Raw genomic sequence first — 26,898 nt, forward strand, 5'->3', positions numbered from 1 at the left:
ACTTTAAGTACATTTTGATACCAGCACTTTTGTACTTTTACTCAAGTAAATTTTGAATACCAGACTTTTACTTGTAACAAAGTACTTCTATATTGCAGTATTGGTACTTTTACCTAAGTAAAACATTTGAGTACTTTTTCCACCACTGGACAAATTACAACCACCCCAACTGTATAAGTCATATTGTATTGACATACTCTACCATACAGATTGGACAAGATTACATTTTATCCATTGAAGAAAAGTTACGTAGTGAGGCTTAAAGTACAGTGCTCAAGTACATGTACCTGGTTTTACAGTCCACCACTGCTATGGCCCCAGGGCTTTGACATGCATCCTCTGACTTTGCCACATGTCTTCTAGACGACATTCTAGAAGCTTCGTCCAGTCTGTGTAATGGTCCAGGACGGACGGACGGTTGAGCGAGCCACAGCTTCACTGTCTATGTCTCTCTCTCTCTCTCTCTCTCCCACTCCACCATTTCCAGTATTGATCAGCGCCAGTAATGGTCCTCTCAGTCGAGTTGAGGGCAGTTGCCCATTAACCCATTAAGACCTGAGGCCGATTCTACGAATGCCTTCTAAACCAGTAGTTTATTTCAATATTATTTCTAAAATGTAAAAAAAAGAAAATAGCAGATCGTGCCGCGCTGCGAGCTTGTATATCTGCTATTCTTTTTTTTGCAATAGCCAATGCTAATATCTAAGAGGACACAGATTGCTTTCCCGGTTTTAACGGGTTAAAAGTCCAATATCCTCGAGGGGCTTTTCCAATCACTTTGAGCACAAAAGTACAAAATAGAGACAAAGTTCACCGCTTGGCTCCTCCGACCTCTTTCTCCACAAAAAAGAGAAAGAAAAGAAGAAAAATGAAAAAAATAGTAATAAGACACCGCACATTTGAGATAAGAGTCCTCCTCCTGTTCTGATATCATAAATCTTTCAAAGATAACCACACACACACACACACACACACACACACACACACACACACACACACACACACACACACACACACACACACACACACACACACACACACACACACACACACACACACACACACATTGTGTCTCTGAGTATAGCATTATCGTTTTCTTTTTACATTTTCATATTCACTCATAAAATGGAATTATGGTCAGATAGCGGGGTGCTTGGGTTTAGTCCACATAATGCGGTGTACTTTTCAGTCCACTCGACCCCGCAATAGCAATGTACACATGTACAGATTGACTCCAATCTGTCTCTTGTCTCTCTGAATCACACTCCGAGAGGAAATAGCGACTGGACCACTGAAACACGAAAATAGAAAAAAACAAAAACAAACAAACAGATAAGCTGTACATATATTTAGATGGTAAGGAAGGGGCCCGGCCGGGGTTTTCCATTTTTGGCGTTTTCCCTCCGGAAATCCTCTGTGAATCCGCCCATCTGCTTGTTTCTGGCATGGTCGCACGGTATGGTACGGCACGGCACGCGGGCACCGGTAGTCTTTTAGTGTCCGTTACAGAGCACATAACACCAGCAGCAGCGGCATCAGAAGGCCGGTGAAGCCGGTGGCGTGAGGCTTTAGGTCAGGAGGAGATGAGGAGGAGCTCGGGAGGATGTTGGATGGCAGGGTGGAGCTGTCCCAGAGTCGCTCGTTTCCCATCGTCTATAGGGAGGAAAAAATTACACAGTCATATTATTCCAGCTTGCGGCAAGCTAAACCCCTTGAAAAGTATACTGTCCCTTTGGTTTTGCTGAACTCTGCGTTCAGCAAAACCAGCTAACTCCACCCCCATTTGGTGGAGTTGATTTAGCAGAAAGTTTGAGGATCCAATGGAGTTAAGCTGGTTTTGCCAGAAGCGCTTTTTAATACTTTTCATTGGTTCTGTCAGGGTAACTCAGAAATAGAAAAAGACAAATCATGAAGGATAGGATATATTTATTGAATATAAAATGAGCAATATATTTATTATGGTTTGGCGATGAATTGGATCTGCTTTTAGGTACTCTGATGAAGCGCATTTCCCAACCATAGGGACTCAGAATCCCCCGTGCATAACAGCAGATCCAAAAACAACAGGTGGTAGCATGGGGTGGTGGAGGGTGAGCAGCAATTTAAGCAACAGTAATGAACAGCAGCGCAGCAGCAGCAACGGTGTGTGTGCAGCAAAAGCAAGCAGAATGAGAAGTGCAACCTTCCAGCTTAAATAGAGCGGTATGAGAATGAAATGAGTGTGAATGGATGAGTGTATGAGCACGTGAAGCTGATGCGGTCCTATAGTAGGCCACCACACAGCACTGTCAGTTCCCTGACAGAACTTGCTCTGCGCATGTCTGTGACAGGCGCGACGCTCATTTCAATATTTTTTTAACCAACACACATACAGGGTGTTCAATAGCACTGATTTATGAAAAAAAATCTCAAAATGGCTGTTTTCTGCCCGACAGCAATGATTATAATATAATTACATATTCAAATATGTTTTTGACACAGAATCATATGTTTTATGGTCATGATTCACGATTCACCAGGAGCCTGGATGGCTTGGTTCCAGTCTTAAAATTATTTATATAAATATTTTTGGAAATCTCTACGGGAAAAAAATATTGGGCTTTCTATCTGTGGAACCACACCATGGCTGCCACTGGTATGCCCTATTATACCCTGACGCAGCAGGCACTACCTGTGGGGGTATCGTGGCGTCCAGGCTGGTCTGCGTGGTTCCCACCGCGTAGCCGTCGTCACGCAGAGAGGAAGTGGTGCTCTCCTCCTCCTCCTCCTCATCCTCTCTGACTCCACCTCGGGCCAGGCTGGGCGCCGCGCTGGATTGGCCGAGAGTGGTGGTGGTGGTGTGCTGCTGGTCTGATTCGCTGCCAAATGCCAGGAGGGCATTCCCTGCTCGGAGAGACACATAGACAAACAGACACACACACACACACACACACACACACACACACACACACACACACACACACACACACACACACACACACACACACACACACACACACACACACACACACACACACACACACACACACACACACACACACACACAAATCACACAAGTGAAACGAGGATTATCGACGTTCTGGTCACGCCTCGCTCTGTGATTTGCTAGCCTGACACTTGAGGCTGAATTTACATTTCGTTTCACTCCATTGTTTAGTCTGAAGGTGCTTCCCATTGGAGCCGATGTCTGACATGGGCGTTGCCAAAGAGCGAGACTTGCGGCGGCGATTGGTTCATCCCTGTTCATACGCTAACCAATCACAATAAGTAAAAAGTGACACCGATCCATGCACTCTTGATGAATTGAATACATAGGGACCACAATGGAAACAAGCCCTCAGGGCTTCTTTGTGTTATACTTATTATATAAAGGCAGGTACACACTGCAGGATATTTGGTACGATTATGCTGTCGCCGACCTTTTTTGGCGCTCGCCGACAAAACCTCCCGATCTGACGCAGATCGGCCTTTGATCGGCGAGATAATGCTCGCTGTGTGTGAAAGGCTCTGCGAGACGATCTGCGTGTCTGTGTGTGTGTGTGTGTGTGTGTGTGTGTGTGTGTAATATGTGTGTGCGTGAGCAGCGTGTCTGTCACTCGGGAACCCGTGCCTTCTTTTGTTGTTGTTGCCAGATAAATAAGCAACCAGACGTATGAAAACAAGCCCAACAAAAGCGACAGGCCACATGAGCACTTTTAACCTATACACAAATACATTGGATTTTCGAAAATAGCCGATCTACAAGCTCACGTTGTAGATAGGCTATTTTCAAAGAAGAACATCTTGGAAAAAAATCACACCCTGTGTGAAGGAAGCGGTGCCTTTGGGGCGGGGCGTAACTCATTTCAGTTGGTCCCTATTGGTGGTCTGAGTCCACTTACCAAATTTGTACTTGGTAGCATGCTGCAAACTGGAATAATGGCTGTTTAAAGCCCAGCCAATGGGCAGACAGAGGGGGCGGGGCTTAAGTAATTACAGTTTGTCCCTATTGGTGGTTTTAGTCCATGCACAAAATTTGTACTCCGTAGCATGCTGATAATAATGATAACTTCAGCAATTCATGCTCGTCCCTATTGGTGGTGTAAGTCCACATACCAAATGTGGACTTGGTGGCAGGCTTCAAACTGGAGTTATAGCTGTTTTAAATCCCGTGCCCTAAACGGGCGGACGGACAGAACATACACGGGGGGTCCCTGGACCCCGCTTTGATAACTTCAGCAATTCATGCTCGTCCCTATTGGTGGTGTAAGTCCACATCCCAAATGAGGACTTGGTGGCAGGCTTCAAACTGGAGTTATAGCTGTTTAAAATCCCGTGCTCTAAACGGGCGGACGGACATAACATACGCTGGGGGTCCCTGGACCCCGCTTTGCAAACCAGTGGCACGTGTGGCCAATGAGAGGAGAGATGGCATAGGCAATCTGCAAGTGCGTGTGTGTGTTCTGAAGGTGGGAGGTCTGCAGACACATATTCATTTGAGGGTCCTTGCCATGAAAAGGTTTGAAAACAACTGGTTCAAACAACATTAGGACACAAGGCCAAATAAGCAACTAAACTGTCAAGCAACTTTACAGAAAAAACAAGCCCAAAGTCGCTAATAAGCGGACATGGCAACACACTGCTTCTTAGAGAGAGAGAGAGAGAGAGAGAGAGAGAGAGAGAGAGAGAGAGAGAGAGAGAGAGAGAGAGAGAGAGAGAGAGAGAGAGAGAGAGAGAGAGAGAGAGAGAGAGAGAGAGAGAGAGAGAGAGAGAGAGAGAGAGAGAGAGAGAGAGAGAGAGAGAGAGAGAGAGAGAGAGAGAGAGAGAGAGAGAGAGAGAGAGAGAGAGAGAGAGAGAGAGAGAGAGAGAGAGAGAGATATCACAGGAGACGTTGATTAGAATGAATTGGAATACAAATGTATGTATGTATTGGGTCTAACTCTGGACAGCATCCTAGTGAACTATCCTACAGTGTGTAATCCCTGGTCGGGGATCAATATATAGGGTGAAAACCACAACAATATATGACAGCCGATTTCAACAAATAAACTCCTGCAATGTGTAATGCTTAACGATTAGATGACTCCTCGACCACTTTAAAAGTCCTACAGTGTGTACCTGCCCTAACTGTACCTCTGTACTTTTTTGCAAACATTTAATAACATATTCAATCAATCAATCAAAGCTGCACATGTGTTGCTAATCGCTTGCTAACCATCTAACCACACACTGTAAACGTACGTCGGTCGATATTTCTACAACCTGTCGCCACAAATTTGTTGTCGTTTTAACTTCACATCACATACAATCGCTCAACGCCACCGCCGCCAGTGTTGTTTTGAAACGTCTGGCACAGTTGTTTCACGGCGTCACAGTGATTGGCCCCGATTAGATTTTCCAACCAGCCTCACCCTGCAAATGACAGACGGCATCAGCAGATCCTTGAATCGCCACAAATATTTGTGTATTGGCCGCGGCTAGCGTTTCAGGGTCTGGAGCCAAGCTATAGTGACTCGCACAGACATGGACGAACTCCTGCGTCCAAACTGGACCGTTTGGGCTCTTGGGCCCCCAGCTTTTGGCTCGCGCCACGTCAGCCCCGTTTGGACTCTTGTCAGCTGAGGAGATGAAGGGAGACGCTCAGTATTCTCTTCAGCTCTAACTACTGCACCTGCCTCTCTCTCTCTCTCTCTCTCTCTCTCTCTCTCTCTCTCTCTCTCTCTCTGTCTCTCTCTCTGTCTCTCTCTCCATCCCCTCATTGACCCATAGACCAATGGCACCGGCAGTGTTGCCAGATTTTGCAAAAGAAATAAGCAACCAGGTCTATGAAAACAAGCCAAAACCTATATACTGTACGTTGGCTGTATGCGATGCGTTGTGAGCTTGTAGATCTGTTATTAAAAATAAAAAAAATCTTGAGGGAAAAAGGTGCAAAATGTGGAATATTTTGTAAACATTTTGACAACACAAATCTTGTATGGGGGTGGGGGTCCCTGGCATAAAATATTATCAGATGGGGGTCCGCAGACAAATGCATATTAATTTGGGGAGTCCTTGACATGAAAATGTTTGAGAACCACTGGTTTAGACAGCCCAAAACTACACTTTAGAAACAAGCCCCCCAAAAAAACTGCAACTACCAATATTTACAAGCAACTATACGGAAAAACAAGCCCAGAGTTGCTTATAATAAGCGGACTTGGCAACACTGGGAACCGGCCAAGCAACTCTAAGAACTCTCTCTGTGTCCTCTTTCCCCTCTCTCTCTCTCTTTCCCTTTCTCTCTCTCTCTCTGTCTCTCTCTATCTCTCTGCCCCGAGGAGTCGCGGCCAAAAGATTTACCTCCCCGCCCCACAGGGAGAGAACATAGTCCTTATTTAAACAGGCGGGATGAAAAAGGCTGTCACAGAGAAAGTCAATAGAAAGAGGACCATTAATTATTCACTCTGCACAGACGGGGTCATGAGTAAAAATTGGAGTCGAGGCATGCAGATCATCAAGGGTGAGATTCGCAGGGAAGATAAAGTTAAAGGAGTTCTGCAGCACATGGTTAGAAGATGTCCTTTGTTAAAATAAGTGTCAAATAGCTCTATATTCTGATAGCAATCATTGCTGTAGAGTGTTTGTTCAGTAACAGGCGTCCTCACTGTCTCTCAGCTCACTATCAATTATAGCCAATCAGGAGAGTGAACCTATACATGATACAGGATATACAAGGGAAATTGGTAGTGCTGGCTGAGAAATGAGCTGACAAAAGTGAAATTGGAACACTATACAATTGAAGTTGATGAATGACTACTCTCTCCTAGAATTGGCAACCCACCTGAACATTTATTTTCTGTTTATCAAAGAGCTGGCGAGACAGGGAGACCCCAGTTATTGAACAAACACGCTATAGCAATGATTACTATCAGAATATAGTGCTTTAACAAAAAAACAATACCACTTACACAACCTTTAAATCCTCAGTGTTAATCTAACTCAGAGAGTGTACATGTAATCAGATGGCCCCTTATGGGTTACATTTCTGCAATCTGAGTTACAAAAGGATAAATGAACGTTTATCCTGGATTTTTTAACTGAGTATGTACTGTAACAGTAGCCTATACGATCCCCTTTATATCTGTCTTTTTATGGCTTCATTTGCACCTGCCATCTGTATACTGCTATGAGGATAATGAACCGTCTGATCACGCACTCACACCCGGCGCGCGCTTGATAGGCTCTCATTATGTGCATTCTGCTGCCGATCTGTCTGTGTTCAGATCACACACACACACACACACACACACACACACACACACAATAGGAAAGATAAAATACATTGGGTGCAATTGTGAGGATACAAACAAACATAGCAATTTTACTTGACGATTAATTGTCACTCAAATAATTGCAAAAGATTTCAGGCTTTCAGGCTTCATAAAAACAAAAGTTGCACAGGGCAGATATGACAAATAACATACATATTTGAGCTTATAGATCAGCTATTTCTAATATTTTTGATTTTTAAATTATTTTGATGCCAATACTTTTGTACTTTTATTCGAGTCAATTTTGAATTCTGGACTTTTACTTGTAACAGAGTATTTCTTTTTTGCAGTATTGGTACTTTTACTTAAATATTTGAGTACTTTTTCCAACACTGCACCAGAATAGGGATTCTAGGGTTCATGTGGTGGTTAGCCACATGATGGAAATGTATAAGCAAGCACAGGCCATACACCGTACCCTATCTACTGTATGAATGAACGTCTGTAACCAATTGTGACTGTACAATCCTTTCAGATATGGTACAGTGACAACTCACAAATGGACTTGGCGAGGCCCAGCTCTTTCTCATCACCCCGACCCATTATTCTTCCAAAACCCTGACACTTTGGAGTATCCCGTTTATAACCATGGCCATTCGTCAAAGATGGGCCTACCCACCATTCTGAGTTGTTTCCTGTTGAAAATTAAACGTTTTTTTTGTTGCTGTACAGTATAGTGGGTCAGGGCTATAGTGTGGCTGCTGTGAAAGAGCTCTGCTTACATTATTTACACCCTCATCTTTGAGTGATTCAGTCAATTGATTTGTGTTGAAAATGCCCTGAAGACAATGCCTACATGGGGGCGCATACACGTGCGTGTGCATGCACGTGCGTGAATGGGCGCGCACGTGCACAAAGGTGCACATTCATTTAAGGGTCCCGGTTTGGCGATCGTCACCCTAGTTTTAGTAACTGACCATAATTCCACCTGCAATATTTGCTACTATTTGCTTTACCAGTCCACTATGTTGATTGGGTACCATTGTGGTTAGGGGGGGGCAGAGGCTCGAGTTATATTCCTTGGTGCATTATTTGTCATATCGTCGCTGTTGGGCAGAAACCTTGTATCTCCATATTTCTGTCCCCCCCCCCCCCTCTTTTTTTTCTGAGTGTCACACAAAAGTAGAGAAAATAGCAAATCTACAAGCTTGAAGATCGGCTATTTTCACTGTTTAAAAATGTTTATAGATTGGGCCTGATCCGCTGGCGTAGCGGGTTCGAGTCCCGATCCCGACGGCCTTTGTTGCGTGTCACTCCCCATCTCTCTCTCTCCCCATTTCCTGTCAGCATACTGTCCTAGCCATAATAAAGGCATAAAAAGCCCCAAAATATCTCTTTAAATTGGAATGTTTTTTTCCAGATATATGATGTTTTCACCCAACAGCGATGTTATCTTATTGGTCACAGAGGATGGAAGCACATGCTGACCCTGCCGACTGAAGTCGGTGCAAATAAGTGCTTTGCTTTTCACATCAACTCTGAGCGTTGTTGCCATTATGTCTACAATTACCTGGCTGCTACACACATCAACACAATCATTACACACACACATACATACTGTGCACACACACACACACACACACACACACACACACACACACACACACACACACACACACACACACACACACACACACACACAAAGAATAACCTACAGCCAAAACATAACCTGGTGAAAATAATCATTATGAATCCCTCAAGGTGAATGGTAAAACAGAAGCAGAGCAACATGCCTGCATCGACGCTCTGCTTCAAGATAATTGGAGGCTGCAGTGAAGAGACTTGTGCTCATAGGCCTGGCGCAATTATTACATAATTGCCTAATCGCAATTATATGAGATAATCACAGTTATGTTTTTACACAATCATCATAATCATTTCCAAGTAGAAAATGTTGCATATCTTTTGAAACATTTTCAAAAATAGTGGGAATAGCAGATCTATACAAGCTCAAAACGCGTCGCATCTTGTCAGTACTTTACCGTCAGTAAGTGAACGTCCTACTTGATCATACTACAGCGTCACACAAAAGTAGCAAAGGTACAGATCCGCAAGCTCGAAACGTGGGCGAAGCGACGCGTTTTTAGCTTGTCGATCTACTACTTTTGCTATTTTTGCATTTGAATCCTGACAAGTAACAGTTTTGGACATGTGAGGTTTTCACCCAACAGAGACTATATATATATATATAGATTATTTTTTAACCCATTAAGACCTGGAACGCATCTCTGTCAATTTAGATTTCTTTGGCTATTCAAAAATAGCAGATCTACAAGCTCATAGCGCGGCACCGAGTGCCGCGCTATGAGCTTGTAGATCTGCTATTTTTTTTAAATCGTGATTTTTTTTTATTTATTTTTTTTCCCGATTTTTTTTTTTAGGATTTTTAAAATGTTTAGAAGCGGCCTCAGGTCTTAATGGGTTAGATAAGAAATAAGAAAAAACATGAAAAAAATGTTTTACGCCCAACAGCAGCCCAACATCCACGGAACGTCAATGCCCTCCTGGCCAGCGTTCTAAATGCTCCCCTTAGGAGAACACACCGCTACATTAAGTCCTACACATTCCTTCCGCTATCGGGCTATTAAACGGCAGGCAGTAGTCATTGGAAATGACTGTTGTTGCATTCTTTTTAAACTCGAGGTTATTTATGAAACGATAACAAAATAATTAATTGTATCTACTGCTGGCTCGTTGTGCCATTATATTGACCCGTGTATGTTGTTGATGTGTTTGCCTCCATGACACGGTATAACTACCTTGCCTGTGAGTCTTTTGTTTCATGTGCGTGTGTGTGTGTGTGTGTGTGTGTGTGTGTGTGTGTGTGTGTGTGTGTGTGTGTGTGTGTGTGTGGAGGGGGGGGGGGGGGGGTCTGGGGATAAGCAGCAAATGAAACTGCCCTTTTTTGGATCAATAAAGTGGTTATGAATCTGAATCTGCACACAAGAGCACACATATCGCTGCTGTCGAGCAGAAGTAGGTTTGCCAACCGTCCTTTGAAATACGGAATCAATGACACACTTCTTACAGGTATCAAACAGCTCATATACATAATATACTATAATACTCAGGTTGTTTACCACTTAAACCCCTCTGTCTCTGTACATGGACCGCTTTTTTCGGTCTATACCAAATCTCTTTGCCAACAATAGCTGATCTACAAGCTCACAACGCGTTGTGTTTCGATGCATTGTGAGTGTATAGATCGGCTATTTTTTTGGCTAATGCTTTCCCCAGAATATGGAATATACAAAAACTGTACATATACAGTGAGACTTTTTCTTGGCGTCCCTTATTTTTCTGGTAACCCTAAGCAGAAGCCTTGGATCTATTCATTGCATACTTCGTGACATGACGGTGTCGGGCCAAACTAGCAAAAATTGCCATTATCTACTTGTTCACAACATGTCGCTGTGAGCTAGTGTAACTTGTTTTGAAAATGTTTGAAACTAGGGATGTCCGATATTATCGGCCTCCCGATATTATCGGCCGATATTAGCATAAAAATTGATATCGGGAAAATATCGGTATCGGTTTAAAAAAAAAATAAATAAATTAAAAAAAATGTTTGCTTTATAAATAAGTTACAGGAGTTCTTACTGTATATGGTGTGTGTGATATGAAATTTGAGCTTACCCTAATCACAATAATCCCCGCATATATCGGTATCGGTTGATATCGGTATCGGTAATTAAGAGTTGGAAAATATCGGTATATCGGTTATCGGTAAAAAAGCCAATATCGGACAACCCTATTTGAAACATTTTGGAAAAAGAAAATGTAGGCTACACATTATACAGTAATGACGAGCCCGAAATAGGGACCCAGGTTAGAAGCAGTTAAGTCTGTCTGTGAGTTTTCTAAATATTTAACCAATGAAAATAACTAAATTGGATCTATTTAGATATTATATTTTTTCCATTTCCTGAAAAATAGCAGTTTTGGACATACAAGGTTTCTGCTCCACAGCGACAATATAATCATAACCCACCCCCCTTATAGAATCAAGGCAATAAGCCCCTACTCAGTGGGGCCTACTGTATCTTGTAGCTCTTCCTTTATCCCAAAAGTCTGGGTGCGTGAACTACATACATTTCAGAGGAGATAGAAGACGTATGGGTGTCACTCACGAAGACAGAGGTTGTCAGTGAAGAGTCCCAGGAAGTCACGGCACTCGTCCCTCTGGTTCCCCGTGGCTGAACACGAGCACCACGGCGCCACGCTGGACGTGGAGTTGTCCACGTAGTTGGGGGTTATCGAACTTCCTGTGGAACCAACCACAACCACAAGCCTGTCAATATTAAATATTCATCATCCCCCTTTTGAGATTCTGCGACAGCTCATTTCTTAATGCTGTTATCTCGTGAAACATGAACATGAACATCACATTGGCCCGTCTTACAATAAATGCACCGAATCTCTGTACGTATTTGTACTTGAAATTCGGCACACACGTCACAGACGACCTGAGGGAGTGCCGTGGCCGGCGTCGAGTTGGTCGGTTAGGCGGTTGTCCAGAACTGCCAGAAAAGGCTCTGGCCGTGGTCCAAATGAGCCAATTGATTGCCATGGCAACCCCAGCCTATATATGCTTGATTTGGCAAATTCCCCACAACTGCCATGTGTTAACTTAGTCAGTCCACTTTCCACAGTGAGTTTGCACTCTTCAGACATTCTCCACACATTATCTGTGTGGGCAGAATAGCGTGCTCCTCGGAACGCATCATAACCAATAAGAACGGACTATGACAAATCAGACGTCTTGAACACATGACTACCGGAGATAATGTGTACCGATTTGTGTGTGTTGGAGTAAAATCACACAAATTGGCTGAAAATCTAGTCTGGCACTATTGTCTCCCCTGTATGGGGAGTTGCGTCATGATCCAAGGAATCCGGGGGTGGGAGGGGCACTTGATTGTACGACCTAAGGTTCAAGAGTCATAAGCCAGTACGTGAATCAACCTGTTATAGCGCCACCATGAAAGATTTGGAGCAGAGGTTCTTCCTTGGCCTAGTGGGAGTATGTGCGTGCAAAGTTTTAACGCCAATCGGTCCAGCGGTGCTGGCGATGAGCTGCTCACAGACAGACAAACAAACGGACGGACGGACGGACGGACGGACAGGGCGGAAACATAATCTCCGGCCTGACGGAGATCATAATGTTCCATGAGTTCCTGTTTGGGAGTTTGAACAGAGACTCTTGCTTGATAGAAGGTATTTTGTTAGGTTTCATCATGTAGTCAGATAACTGTTGCACTTCAGTTTTTCCCTTTTCTTTTTCTAGGTCACACAAGTGCTTGACATCTGGCTTTTCTTTCTGCCAGGTTTTTTTTTTCCTTTTTTTTTTCTCTCTCTCTCCAGTGGAGCTGAGAGAGGATTTGAAGTGCCTTAATAAATACAGGGCAGGAATGAAAATGCCAAGTGTTTGTTTGCGCTGAGGGGCACCATTTGCGGCTCTCCAAATGCATTATGTTAGACCTACACCACTCCTGTTGTGGGCTTTTGCTAAGCATTCGCCAAAAAACAAAAAGCTTCTGTTCCTCTGATGCATGCAGTAATGGCGCTTATGGCATTTGTTTTAGTCCAAGGGGCAGCGGTTCAATATGTGTACATTCCCTTTCTCCTTCTGTTTCTTCTCAGCATTTATCTTTATTCATTGATTCCTATTGCTGCCTTTCCAAAACCTTCCCCTCTGTATTGATTGCATTTCTCAATCGCCTTTTCACATACTGTGGTGCAAGGCTATTAAGTACATTTACTCAAGTACTGTACTCTTTAATATGTCCCCTTTACTTGTAACAGAGTATTTTTATATTGTGGTATTGCTACTTAAAGGGATAGTTCACCCCCAAATGGCTTTTTTTCTATCGATTATTCACCCCATGGAGACTTGAATTCATGGGTATTTCTTTGTTTTTGTCGCATTCCTAAGCCAATAATTTGATGACCGGCAGCGGTTCTGGTAGGAGACACAAAGAGTCTCCTTTGTGTCTCCTATCGGAACCGCTGCCTACCGGTCCGCTGGTCATCAATTTATTGGCTTAGTAATGCGACAAAAACTAAAAAATATCCATGAATTCAAGGCTTCATGGGGTGACTAATAGACAGAAAATATGTAATTTTTGCGGGTGAATTATCCCTTTAAGTAATAAATGTGTGTACTTCTTCCACCACTGGTATTGACTGCATTTCTGTCAATCGCCTTCTCACACATACAGCACATTTGTCCGTTCACATATTTATGTACTGTATACAGTAATCTCCCCCAACCCCCACTCATGATCTTCAACGTTTTTCCTTCTAATCCAAGCCATCCAGGCTCCTGGTGAATCATGACCATAAAACATTTGATTCTGTGTAAAAAAAAATGAATATGTAATGATATTATATACAATTCTATAATAAGTATCCTATTTCTTTGCGATTTTCATTTTCATTTTTTTTTACACAGAATCAAATGTTTTATGGTCATGATTCACCAGGAGCCTGGATGGCTTGGTTACAGGGTTAAAATAAGGGGGGGGTTTCTATCTGTGGCACCACAAAATGGCAACCACTGCTATGCCCTATAATGAAATTCCATCACCCTTTTCCTCACTGTTCTGTGCTGTGGTCTCTCATGTGTGTACTTGGCTGTCATGATTATGACATTTTACTTGACTTTTAATTCTCACTCAAATAACTGCGATTAGTGATTTAATTGTGTTTCTGTCGTTGAACATCAGGACATTATGAATAGCAATTACATTTCTGTTTGGCTTTTAGGCTTCGTAAACACAAGTTGCTCAGGGCAGATATGACAAATACACATTTAATTACTTCATACTTAAAAAATAAAAACATTAATAGTGGAAATAGATGATCTGCAAGCTCCAAACGTGTCACTTTGCTGCACTGTGATTGGCCACCCATTGTACCCCCCTAACCCTGCACTGTGATTGGCCACCCATTGTACACCCCTAACCCCTACACATTCAATGCAAATCTATACTTTTCTTTAAGTGAGCTTCCATCACTGTGATGACCACTAGCTGTACTGTGATTGGCTGACTCTATTGGCTGACTCTATTCAGCACTGTGATTGGCTAGCGAGACACATGACACATGTGCATAGTCCTATAAATAGGACTATGCACTTAAAAAAAACACATTTATGTTTTTTTAAGTGAGTCATGGGTCTGTGATGACCACTGTGACCACACCGCCCACTTCACACTGGGTGTGATTTTTTTGTTTACACATGAAAATTATTATGACGATTACACAAACGATAATTGCAATTATCTCAAATAATGGCGATTAGGCAAAATTGTGGAAGGCCTCCTTACCTATGAGCCCTGTGTAGGCCAGCAGACAGGCTCCATAGTTGCCCTGTTTGCAGCCGTTGGGAGACGACGTGGAGGAGTGACAGTCATACTGGAACTGTGCCAGACGAGACCTGTAGCACAAAGAACCAGTGGTGGAAAAAGTACTCGCATTTTTTACTTAAGTAAAAGTATCAATACTGCAATGTAGAAATGTTTTTACAAGTAAAAAGTAAGGTATTCAAAATTCACTTGAGTAAAAGTACAAAAGTATTGTTATCAAAATGTACTTAAAATACCAAAAGTAAAAGTACTCATTGTGCAGAATGTCCCATCTCACAAGTTCAAAATGTATTAAAAATATTTTGAAAATAGCAGATCTACAAGCTCACAGTGCGTCGCATCGACGCACTGTGAGCTTGTAGATCTGCTATTTTCAAATGGCTTATATATATATATATATATATATATATATATATATATATATATAGGGCTGAAGTGGTTAATGTATGAATTGTGATAATAATCTAAATCTACAAAGTAACTAGTAACTAAAGCTGTCAAATAATTGTAGTGGAGTAAAAGTACAATATTTGCCTCTGAGATGTAGTGGAGTAGAAGTAAAAGTATTGAAAATGGGAAATATTCCAATAAAGTAAAATTCCTCAAAAGTGTACTTAAGTACAGTACTTAAGTAAATGTACTTAGTTACTTTAGACCACTGTAAAGAACCACAATCAACTGTATTGTCACATCACAGGTTTTTGTTATTTTCCATAAAAAGAGAAAGGGAAGAAGAAGAGGGGAGGGGGGGCAGGGGTTGCAAGGGGAAGAGAGAGAGAGAGAGAGAGAGAGAGAGAGAGATCAATAAAAAAAAAAACAATGTCTACATATCTCTCTTTATAATTAAGGAAACCTCTGTGGACAGGATCTCTGTCCTGCCCGGTTCTCCTCAATGGCTGGAGCCATTGATCTGAATTTGCACACGGCCATTAGCATAATTATGCACCAAATAACGTTGCCCGTTTTTAACTTTTCCAAAATGTAAGCTGTTTATTAACGCTTTTATGTCAACACCGGAGAATCAGAGTTTGGGCTATAGGAGCCTTCGCCATGGTTATAGCGCCCCAATTAAGCTATGGGTTGAATGATCAAACTGCAAACTGCGCATGGCCACCTGTTAGACAGAGAACGCTGCAAACTTATAAAGGACTTTAATTTGCGGCCCGTGTCCACACACACACACACACACACTGCGTTTCATGAGAGGGAGGGCGCTTTGCCTATCATCTTCATGCCACAAGCATGCAGATTCACACGCGCAATGTTCTAATCCAGGTGCGACGGGTCCGGCTGTGTGTGTGTTGGCTGTGGCCTATTTATCGGTGGACAATTAAAACTAATTCTTCAAGGTTTTAAAGAAAACAATACCCTGCCTTTTTTTGACATTGCTGTTGTTATTCTTTTTTTATAGTAATGTTATATTATCAATAAAATCTCAGTATTTTGCCAAATATTTAGGGACCCACTTGCAATAACCTCACGGCCCACCAGGGGGCCTGCCGCCCACAGGTTGGGGATCGCTGGTGTACTGTGAAAGCTCCTAATGTAGAGCCCTTGAGAATACAATCAACTAGGGTTAAAGTGGTTAATACTAAAATAAAACCCTTGTATTGAAGTGGAACATTATTTATATATATATTTTTTTGCTCTGTTTTGTTCGCTCCCTTTTTCCCTGACTTCATCTGGGCTTCTTTGATGAAGATTTATAGGTATTTTCCCCACCGCCTTTTTGTCAAAATTACGGCCGGTCAACGCAGAGAGTGAGGGCGACGGACTATAAAGCGACGGTGATTGAAAGCGCATTATGTTTCAACCCCCATATGCAGCCGGGATCATTATCAAAGCCCTGGGAGTGTAATGGGGCAGTGAGAAATAATGACCATGAGCAGAGATAGCAGTGAGCGATAACTCTCATCCATCTAGCTCTTTATCTGTGCTAAATAGTTAATGTGTTATTCCAACAGGCTCTCTGGGCTGTTCTAGTGTCCAGCGTTAGGTGGAGGAGGATAGGACAGCGGATAGGATAGAACGGATGTTGTTGTTGGTTTGACCAGATTGTGAAGCAAGCGGGTCTGTATTCAGTGACGTATTCAACACTTTCTCCTCATTGGCTGAGCCTGTCCTTTAAGGCAGTGGTTCTCAAACTTTTTCATGTCAAGGACCCCCAAATTGACACTTGTTAGCCCACGGACCCCCATTTGAAAAGATATACCAGGGACCCCCATAAGAGAATATTTTTTAAGGCTCTAGCAGTGATTCTCAAACCATTTTAATTTCAAGGACCCCCAGTTTGACATGCATTAGGGCTACGGACCCCCATTTAATGGCATTTCTATCTCTGGGACCCCAATTCATATAGTAAAATCAATGTTAATTTAACTCTGAGAGTGTACAAATGGTACCAAATGGACCCGTTAGGGTCCATTTGGTACCATTTGTACACTCTCAGAGTTACAGACCCATAAGGTCCATTTGGTTCCAATCCATCATTTAGCTGGGGACCCCCTGGAACCCCCTCAAGTACCCCTGGGGGTCCCCGGACCCCACTTTGAGAACCAATGCTTTAAGGCAATGGGGAGTCTGCAATGCCTTCCCATACTCTGAACGGGCGTAAGAGCTATCGCTATATGTCTCTGAAATGTCTCTGAAACAGTGTTCAAAGGACTTGAATATGTTTTTATAAAACTGCAGTTTTTATTATAAGCCTAGTAGTTTAAGTTACTTTTGTTTATGTTTACAGTTAGATGTTTGATTGTTTTTGCCTGTAAGAGTGCATGAATGAATCCACTAGTGAGCTTTAGATGTGAAAGGCACCTTAATTTACAGTAACTCTATATATAAATCATATATCCTACATATAATTAACTTAATGTCAGTCTGTCAGTCTGTCTGAAGTGCTTGGTTCTCCTCAGTGGCTGAAGGAAGTGCTCTGCATTTGCACATAGCCATTCATTATTAGCAAATACCCACCGTGAGGAAGCCTGTTTTTCACTTCACCCAAATTCAAAAATGTATAAAAAAAACGTGTTCATGAACATTTTGTGCAAATCTTTTGCAAATCCTTACTGAGACGTAAAATAAATAAATTACAGCCATGAATTTGTACAAACCTGCACACATAGTCGTCCTTACAGGTGCGCATTTGCGTCAGGCAGCTGGGTTTCGGGTACACGCCTTCGTAAGAGCAGCCGGGCACGACGGTTTGCCGCCGGCGCTCGGCGCACGCCGTGTCCGTGCAGGGGCAGAAGAGCAGCTCGTGGGTGTAGTCGGCGGGCACGCGGTCAAAGAAGCGGCGCAGCGCCTTGTTGCATTTGGCCCGGTTGCACAGGCCCGACTTGGCGGTGGGTTTGATGCACGCCGACACGTACTCCGTGCGGAGCTTCTGGCACACGTCGTCCACGTTGCACGCTTTGGCGGCGTCCAAGCAGCGGTTCACCGTCATGCCAACCTCAGAGTCTGTGGATGTATGAGGGAGAGAGAGAGGTTGTAAGATAAGACATTATTCTTATAGCACTCTTAAAGGTAGGGTAAGTGATTTGTTTTGGTTAAAATAACTGTTAAATAGCTCTATATTCTGATAGTACTCATTGCTATAGAGTGTTTGTTCAGTATTAGGAGTCTCCTTGTCTCTCCACCTCTTTATTAAACAGAAAATGCATTTTCGTTTCAGTTTCAGTTTCATTTCCAATTTTATCCAATCAGGACAGAGAACTCAATCAGGATACAGATTAAACAAGTGAAATTGGAAGTGATGACACTAAGAAATGAGCAGACACAATTGGAACTGGAACACTATACAAATTAAGCTTAAAAATGGGTACTTTCTCCTGATTGGCTGAGATGTTGACACCTACCGAAAAATGTATTTTCTGTTTATTAAAGAGCTGGAGAGACAGGCATCTGTTACTGAAAAAACACTATATAGCAATGATTACTATCAGAATATAGTATTTTAACCTTTTAACAAAATACTTTTTGTTTTAACCAAAAAATATCACTTACCCTACCTTTAACCACTTAATCCATTAAGACCTGAGGCCGATTCTACAAATGTCTTCTAAATTCCAACAGTTTTCTAAAACACGTATGTTGCTACAGTATGTCAGTGGTTCTCAAACTTTTTCATAATTGTCTTGGACCCCCAAAATTATATGTATTTGGCCGTGGACCCCCCATCTCAAAATACTTGGTTCCAGGGACCCCCCAGAAGCAAAGATTTGAGTTAAAAATGTTCGCTTTAAAATAATATATATATTCAAAGATTTGGACACATTTTCAAAATGTTACAAAAATAGCAGATATACAAACTCATAGCGCGGCACTTGGTGCCGCACTAGGAGCTTGTATATCTGCTGTTTTTGAATAGCCAAAGTGTAAAATAATGCTTTTTTAGCTCAAATCTAAAAATGACCCTGTTTTGGGCATTTCCTGCATTTCTGGGCGGGGCTAAACTCCTAACCTGATGACACGCTCAGGTGCGTTTCAGTGATGTCATCAGAGTCACCGATGGCATAATTCCTAACTACACCAGTCTTCTGCCAAGGTGCACCAGTCTTCTGATGCTATACCCCTAGAGTGTACCGCCATCTTTCTGCTAGAATAATTATTTTACTGCCTTCAGTGGACACCTGGTTCTGGTTATAAAGGAAACTTAAACCAAAAAACAAAACAAAAAACCATCACAGTACTTCATGGGTTCTGGATAGATAGATATATTAATCAACATGCTCAATGACAATACGGTCATATTTACGGTTGGCTGTTATACCGTTTGAGAAGTGATATTCAGTTTTTAGGGCATGAGGAGTCTAATCACCCAGTGGCTTATTTCCTATGCACCGGAGATTGAAGCAAAAGAGTTGTTTTACGTGAGGAGATTACAGTATGCCTCTAGCTGACAGCAAATCCATCTTTATGATTATGAGAAGGAAGAAGAAGAAGAAAAAAAAACATTAAATGTAAATTTAAAAACGTTTTGGGGGAGAACGTTACATTAATAACAGCTTGTACAAATATAAATGTGCTCTTTAAGCAGATTGTAATTGCAATATTTTATTGTTAATGGTCTCACTGTTGTGCTCAATTATGTGTATTGCTTTCATTTTGTAGCATACTGTCATCATAAATAATGTTAGTCTCTGCCACTAAGCTGTGAATGAAACGGTAACTGTAAGGTTAGGAATAAGGTTAGGTTTAGGCATACAGTATTTTTACTGAGGTTACGTTTAGGACTAAGGTTAGGTTTAGGCATAGTTTTACTGAGTTTAACGTTTAGGAATAAGGTTAGGTTTAGGCACATAGTTTTACTGAGTTTACGTTGAGGTCGCCGGATTTGACCCGGGGCGAGCGTGTTTTGGGGCGAGTGTTCTTGTATCCAATGAAACCTAGCCTCGATCTCCAGGCAAATACATAATTCATTTTGTCCGTCCTTGACATGCAAAAGTGTGAGAAGCACTGGTTTAACTGTCTAAAATGCCAGTGTGTGTGAGTGCAGGGCACTGCAGGGAAGTGATGGTAACACCATTACTATAACGCTGAACCCAGCACCCAACGCTAGAGTGTATCACCACCATGCTTGCAGTGAATTAGATTGGGTGCTGGCATACATGCAAGCCTTTGTTAAAAGTTTAATTTGCAAATTTGGATTTATTTTAGTAAAAAAAATCCACTGTGAAACTTCACTGATTAAACAGAAAGTAGAGCACCTAAAGTTTTACAAACAATATAATTGTTGAATCAAAAGATGAAAAATTACACTAATGTTTTGCCAGTCAAAGTTATTCTAATCAAGGCTTTTGCTTGCATGCTAATTAAAAAGCTGTGGGCTTATCATTTCATTGTGAAGTGGACAACCATAGACGCTTCCAATGGTTTGGCTTGTTGCTGTTTGGCTTGGTACACAAATATTAAAAATGCCAACTGGAACCGAAAATGGTTCTTCAGAGTGGTGCCATAGAACACAACATTGACCATTAGCATATCAAGTCAAGGACACCCAAATTGATATGTATTTGGCCACGGACCCCCATCTGAAAACGTTTTGTGCCAGGGACCCCCCAGAAGAGAAGATTTACGTTCAAAAGTTTCCAAACATTTTTGATATTTTGATATTTTTGATATAAATGGATAAAGTGGTTACAATGATTGTGACGCTACATTAACCACTTTAGCTGGGGACCCCCTCAAGGACCCCTGGGGGTCCCCGGGAAAACTACTGTTTTAAAGAACCATTTAAGAGCCATTATGTTTCTTCGTATAGAAGCTTCCAACGGCTGACTTGTCACTATTTGGCTCGGTACCGCAGCTATCCCTGTGAGTATTACCTAGCTGGCTCACTAATCACATCTCTGCCTTGGAAAGCTCCAAGACAGATTATGATGGCCTGAATAAACACTTTCTGTTCTGCTATCTAATGATCCTGTTTGGGAGCCAGTGTCTGTACTCTGGTGCCAGTTTCAGACAAAAACAACTTCTGTATACATGTTGCCTCGGTAACTGCTACACCTCACGGACACATAGCGGGGGCGATTCCCAAACCTGAGGGCCCGGGGTCCCCACTGGCGGGGGGCCGGGGTCCCCACTGGTCGGTATACACCACCCCAGAGTTCATAACCAGAGTTCCCACTGCAGCTACACCCAAATATGGTGTGTGTCATGCTGACTGTGACAAGCACGATATCAGACCCAAAGAAACCGTGTCGTCATGAGTCGGATCGGTGGTGTGACGTAGGTGTCCCCTCACACCTACGTCACACCGCCGATCCGATCGTGTAGCGCCCTGAACCTCTAAGTAAGTAAGTAAGTAAGCCTATTGTCGGTATCAGCCAGAACGCGGGAGTCGATCTCCGCTACAATGCACTACTAGACCCTTGGGAGATGAGTGCTGAGGTGGAACGCCACACCTACCATCAGCTCCCAGCCCAGTGGCGCGGGAAGGGGGGGGCTACGGGGGCTGCAGCCCCCCTGGTGATGGGAAGGGATTTTTTTTTTTTATGAGAACGAGAATTAAATAACGTAACCCTAACCCTAACCCTAAAACCGAAATAAAGTAATGGAAAAAAAGTGCCAAAACCCACCCAAACCCGCACATTTTTCGACCCGAAACCGCAAAAAAATCGCGCGCGCGTGCATGCGTCAAGCGGGTTCCCCCGACGCTCAGCCCCCCTGGCTATTAAGTACTTCCCGCGCGCCTGTCCCAGCCCTTAACGCACGGCTGGCCGCACACAAGCCGTGCATGCTACTCATACGCTGAGTTGGCGGAGCTCGGGATCTCTATCGACTAAGCTACTCGGAATCTCTTGTTACATAAAAGCTGCCGTGTTAAGTGGCCAGATGTGTGGGCCGCAAACGCTTTAGAGAATTTCAAGTGGGAACCTGATCCAGGAAAGGTTGGTAACGACTGCTGCGAATGAGTCATGCGTGCATGCTTGATTGAGATGTCCTAAATGGGAGGATATAGCGGGAAAAACTACAAAGCATGTTTTTAATCTAGCACTTATGTCTTTATTGTTTTAACTTTTTTTTCTAAGTAAAGTTGGTTCCTTCCTTTCCTTATGTAAAGCGACTTTGGGTACTTAGAAAAGCGCTATATAAATCTGAGCTATTATTATTATTATTATGATGAAGGTAATTGAACAGTGGTTCTCCTCAATCTTTTCGTAATCAGGGCCCACTTGAAAATTTCAAAAGCTTTCGCGGACCACCTAGTCTCACGTAGCCAGACAACTGTTCCACAATCTCTGAATGCTATATACGTAGAGTCTGGAACTACAACTCCCAAAATCTGAGAGGGGAAGCTGGCACTTCCGTTCACGAAAATATATTTTAAAATATCTTTACACTTTACTTTTTAATTTCCATTTCTGCTAAGCAGCAAGCTAAATATACTTAGATGATTTGTATTTATATTAGGATAAATTTCCGCGACTGTAAAGACGAAACGGAAATGGAGAGGAGGCTCCACATCCGGTTTATATTCTAATGATGATCAGAGCTTCCGAGTCCCAGACTGTATGACTGGAAACATTTGAAAATTGTGGGAGGCAACAGTCTGGTAACGCGAGACTACGGACCACCTATCTGACCACTTAAGTCAGGAGGGTGGGCTGCGTGCTTTATCAGAGCATGTTCATGGTAATGATCAATCAATCGATTGTGTTGCGAGAACTTCCGACTTGGATCAATGGAAATAACGTAATATAATTTCTTAATACAAATATATATATATAATAAAATAACATCTTGAAAGTGTGAGAACCACTGATTTAGAAGGCATTTGTAGAATCAGCCTCAGGTCTTAACCCATTCAATCCGGGGACGTGTCGCTGTCATTTTAGATTTCTTTGGGCTATTAAAAAATTAGAAGATCTACAAGCTCATAGCGCGGCTATGAGCTTGTAGATCTGCTATTTTTGAAAAATCGTGAAAATGTGTGCAAATCTTTGAATATGTATTTTTTAAAGCAAACATTTGTAACTCAAATCTTTGCTTCTGGGGGGGGGGGGGGACACACATATTTAAGGGTCCCTGGGACACACATATTTAATATTATATAATATATTATATATATTAGGCTCGCTTTAAAAATATATATTTTTAAAGATTTGCACAAATTCTCACGATTTTTCAAAAATAGCAGATATACAAGCTCATAGTGCATATTTTTCAAAATATGAATGTTATATTCTCACTAGAATCTTAGTGTGCTAGAAGGTGAGTGAACTTGCCAGCGGTGATGGAGGCCAGGCGGACGTAGTCATAGTCTCTGTCCACTGCTTCATACGGATAGCTCTCCACCAGGTTCAGCCCTGAAATAATAAAACACAGCAGTATGGCAATTTAATGAAACCCTAATATCACCTTTAAAAGAAAGAGGAGATCCGAGCACTCAAAACATGTGGAGAGGATGCTCAGATCTCCTCTTCTTTTTAAGCATGCATTCCCGCTGATCCTAGCACTTTCAGTATACTTTTTAGACTTTAAAAAAAAATCTCCCTTGAGCACCCGGTTGGCCTCTGTGTTTTTTCCTTAATATCATCTTCTCTAGGTTTATTTTTTGTATTATTCATAAATGATTGCCCTATTGCAGTGGTTTTCAACCAGTGGTTCGGGGACCACCAGTGGTCCTTGAGGGAGTACCAGGGGGTCCCCAGCAAAATTACTTAATGGCCGTCACAATCATTTTTAACCACTTAGCTTTGGCTATTCAAAAATAGCAGATATACAAGCTCATAGCGCGGCACCGAGTGCCGCGCTATGAGCTTGTAGATCTGCTATTTTTTTTTAAAACCTTGAAAAAGTGTGCATATCTTTGAATATTTATATGTTTTAAAGCGAAAATTAACTGATATCTTTGCTTCTGGGGGTCCCTGGCACAAAACATTTTCAAATGGGGGTCCGCGGTCAAATGTATATCAATTTAGGGGTCCTTGGCATGAAAAAGGTTGAAAACCACTGCCCTGTGTCACGCAAAAGTAGCGGAAAATACCGATCTACACGCACTGTGAGAAAGAAGAGTTCTATTGTGCACGCCACCACTTACATTGACGCTCCACCAATCCATGAACCTCATTATGTTCAACACTGTTACTTTTGATGCTTTTGTGTGACGCTGTAGTATGATCAAGTAGGGCGTTAATTTACGAAAAAGAAAAAAAAGGTTTAAAACACAGAGATGAGGTCTATATGCCCGACAGCAACGAAATGTACATTGTTGTGTAAACAAATTATGACTTTGCTGATGGTGCCAAATGCAACCAACTCTTCTTCCTCTGCAAATCTACGCAAAAAACCCCCAAAACAACACAAGTTCTATTACTGTATACCCACAACCAGTGGTGGAAAGTAATTTAAGTACATTTACTCAAGTACTGTACTTAAGTACAATTTTTAGGTATTTTTACTTTACTGGAGTATTTCCCATTTTCAATACTTCTACTTCTACTCCACTACATCTCAGAGGCAAATATTGTACTTTTACTGCACTACAATTATTTGAAAGCTTAATTTACTAGTTACTTTGCAGATATAAATTATTAAATTATAAAACATACCATTAACCATTAACCACTTTACCATTATAATACCATTAACCACTTTACCTATTTTATACATAGGCTATTTGAAAATAGGCGATCTACAAGCTCACAACGCGTTGCATCGCGACGCGTTGTGAGCTTGTAGATCTGCTATTTTCAAACATTTTAGTACTTTTACTTTTGGTACTCTTTAGTATATTTTGATGCCAATACCTTTGTACTTTTACTCAAGTAAATTTCTTTTCACACAGGCCTTTTATTTGTAACAGAGTGATTTTCATATTGTGGTATTGCTACTTTTACTTCAAGTAAAACATCCGAGTACTTCTTCCACCAACTGCCAACTGCCAACAACAACAACAACAACAACAACAACAGCAGCAAACTGACCGTGGATGACAGACTGGTGCAGGCTCCAGTAGATGCTGAGGCAGTTCTTCTCCTTCTTCATGCCCCGCTTGCACTGGCAGCCGTGCAGCGGGCTGGAGAGCAGCGCCGACACGGCGTTGGCGCACTGGCTGCGCGCCCCGGGCCCCAGCTTCATGCTGCCGTTGCCCGCCACGCACTGGCGCAGGGTCCGCAGGCGCGGGCTGCACGCCTCGTCGCTGGAGCACGAGTCTCCGGCCACCAGGCAGTCTCTGCCGGCCAGTATCACCTCCAACAGAGCTGTGTGTGTGTGCGTGTGTCCGGGACAAAAACAAGAATTAATTTGGATATAAACATTATCCATTGTGACTGTGTGTGATCGACAACACCCACTGCCGTTACAGAAATATAGCACTGGCCTTTTTTTAAAAGGCGTGCCCCTTTTCCACAGCCACGCCCCCTTTCCTGGCTGGTGTATGTAAATAAACGGAAGTGCACGCCCCTTAATCCAGGGCTGTCCATAGATAGCCTGGGACCAGACGAATCTGTGAGTGCAAAAAAAATTGCACTCTGCGATTTGGGTCTGGCACCGCTCCATAGAGAATCCATTTCCTGCTCCAGAAGACGTGGGGACCAATCAGGGCCCAGTGTTTGAATATGGGAGACTGTAATTGGTAGTTGGTTGTAGGTCTAACCAATTGCGTCGAGGGCCATTGTTTTGATCCCGCCCCTTGGGAAAAAAAACTTCCTCATAGAAGCACCAGACTCATATCCACGCAGTGATATAGTCTGGGTCAAAAGAGAAAGACATGCCATCTCTGGGTTTACTTCCCGTATCTGCGTGACGTATAGCTGGCTGGCCTCTTTAGGAGACCAGAATTAGGTTGGAGTCTATTCATTCCGATGGAGAAGTGAACGTGAACACAGCTTCTGAACCATTCTTTAGCCCCATGGTCACTGAATTAAATATTGGACCCAATCACTCACCACAAGCCACACAATATTCAGAACATTTTGACATATTATCGAAAATAGCAGATCTACAAGCTCACAACGCGTCGCAAAGCAACGCGAGCTTGTAGATCTATTTTCAAAGCATTTATATACATTAGGTAACTTTGTGCAATATGGGCCATTCTGCAAAACGAGTACTTTTACTTTCAGTATATTTTAATGCAGATACTTTTGTACTTTTACTCAAGTAAATTTTGAATACCGGACTTTTATTTGTAACATAGTATTGATACTTTTACTTAAGTAAAAAAAACTGTGAGCACTTTTTCCCACCATTGAATACAGTCACCACCATGCTCATGTTTATACCGTGAGCTTCAATGAATTATTGGTATGTTGGGACGCTAACAGCCACCGGGCCACTTCGTGTATTCGCTCTGTTGCACATCAAAGATCTCAGATTTCTCTCCAGACAGTGATCCAATTTATTCCACGCAGGCATGCAAGCATTTCCAGTTCTTCTTTTTAATTTCAGCGAAAGACTAGACCAACCGAACGGATTAGACTGATTTGATTTAACTGGGGACGGAGCTCCTCGTGGACTATAAAAGTTGCAGGAATTAATTTCTGTGAGAAACGGTGTGGCGCCACAACTTGACTGGTATACAGCTTTACCCTGTGGGTGCTGATAAGACGTAATTCAGTTGTTGTTGTTGTTGTTGTTTTTTTGCCTCCTGAATTGCGATGTAATTCACTTGCTCCGCGCATGTAAGCAAACAATGGAATAGCCGTGAGTAATTAAATGCCATAGGTTTTGAGGGCACATTTATGTTTAATGAAGTAATAATAGAGTGTACTATGATACATGCAAGGCCAGGG

General features: G+C 42.4%; 1 protein-coding gene across 1 annotated transcript in view; it reads right to left on the reverse strand.

Annotated features, from left to right (window-relative positions):
• Positions 1-1,503: 1,503 nt before the first annotated feature.
• Positions 1,504-26,898, reverse strand: part of LOC311034058 (GDNF family receptor alpha-4-like) — a gene marked incomplete at both ends in the record, with an annotated part of 84,430 nt that continues 59,035 nt past the window's right edge. The window contains 7 exons of the mRNA XM_084041798.1: positions 1,504-1,653; positions 2,672-2,883; positions 11,423-11,557; positions 14,624-14,733; positions 17,773-18,118; positions 23,389-23,469; positions 25,090-25,365. Of these exons, the coding sequence (XP_083897924.1) occupies positions 1,504-1,653; positions 2,672-2,883; positions 11,423-11,557; positions 14,624-14,733; positions 17,773-18,118; positions 23,389-23,469; positions 25,090-25,365 (1,310 nt within the window). The remainder of the gene's footprint in view (positions 1,654-2,671; positions 2,884-11,422; positions 11,558-14,623; positions 14,734-17,772; positions 18,119-23,388; positions 23,470-25,089; positions 25,366-26,898) is intronic.

Source organism: Gymnoscopelus microlampas, assembly GCF_963454915.1.
Source record: "Gymnoscopelus microlampas genome assembly, chromosome: 18".
Classification (NCBI taxonomy): Eukaryota; Metazoa; Chordata; class Actinopteri; order Myctophiformes; family Myctophidae; genus Gymnoscopelus; species Gymnoscopelus microlampas.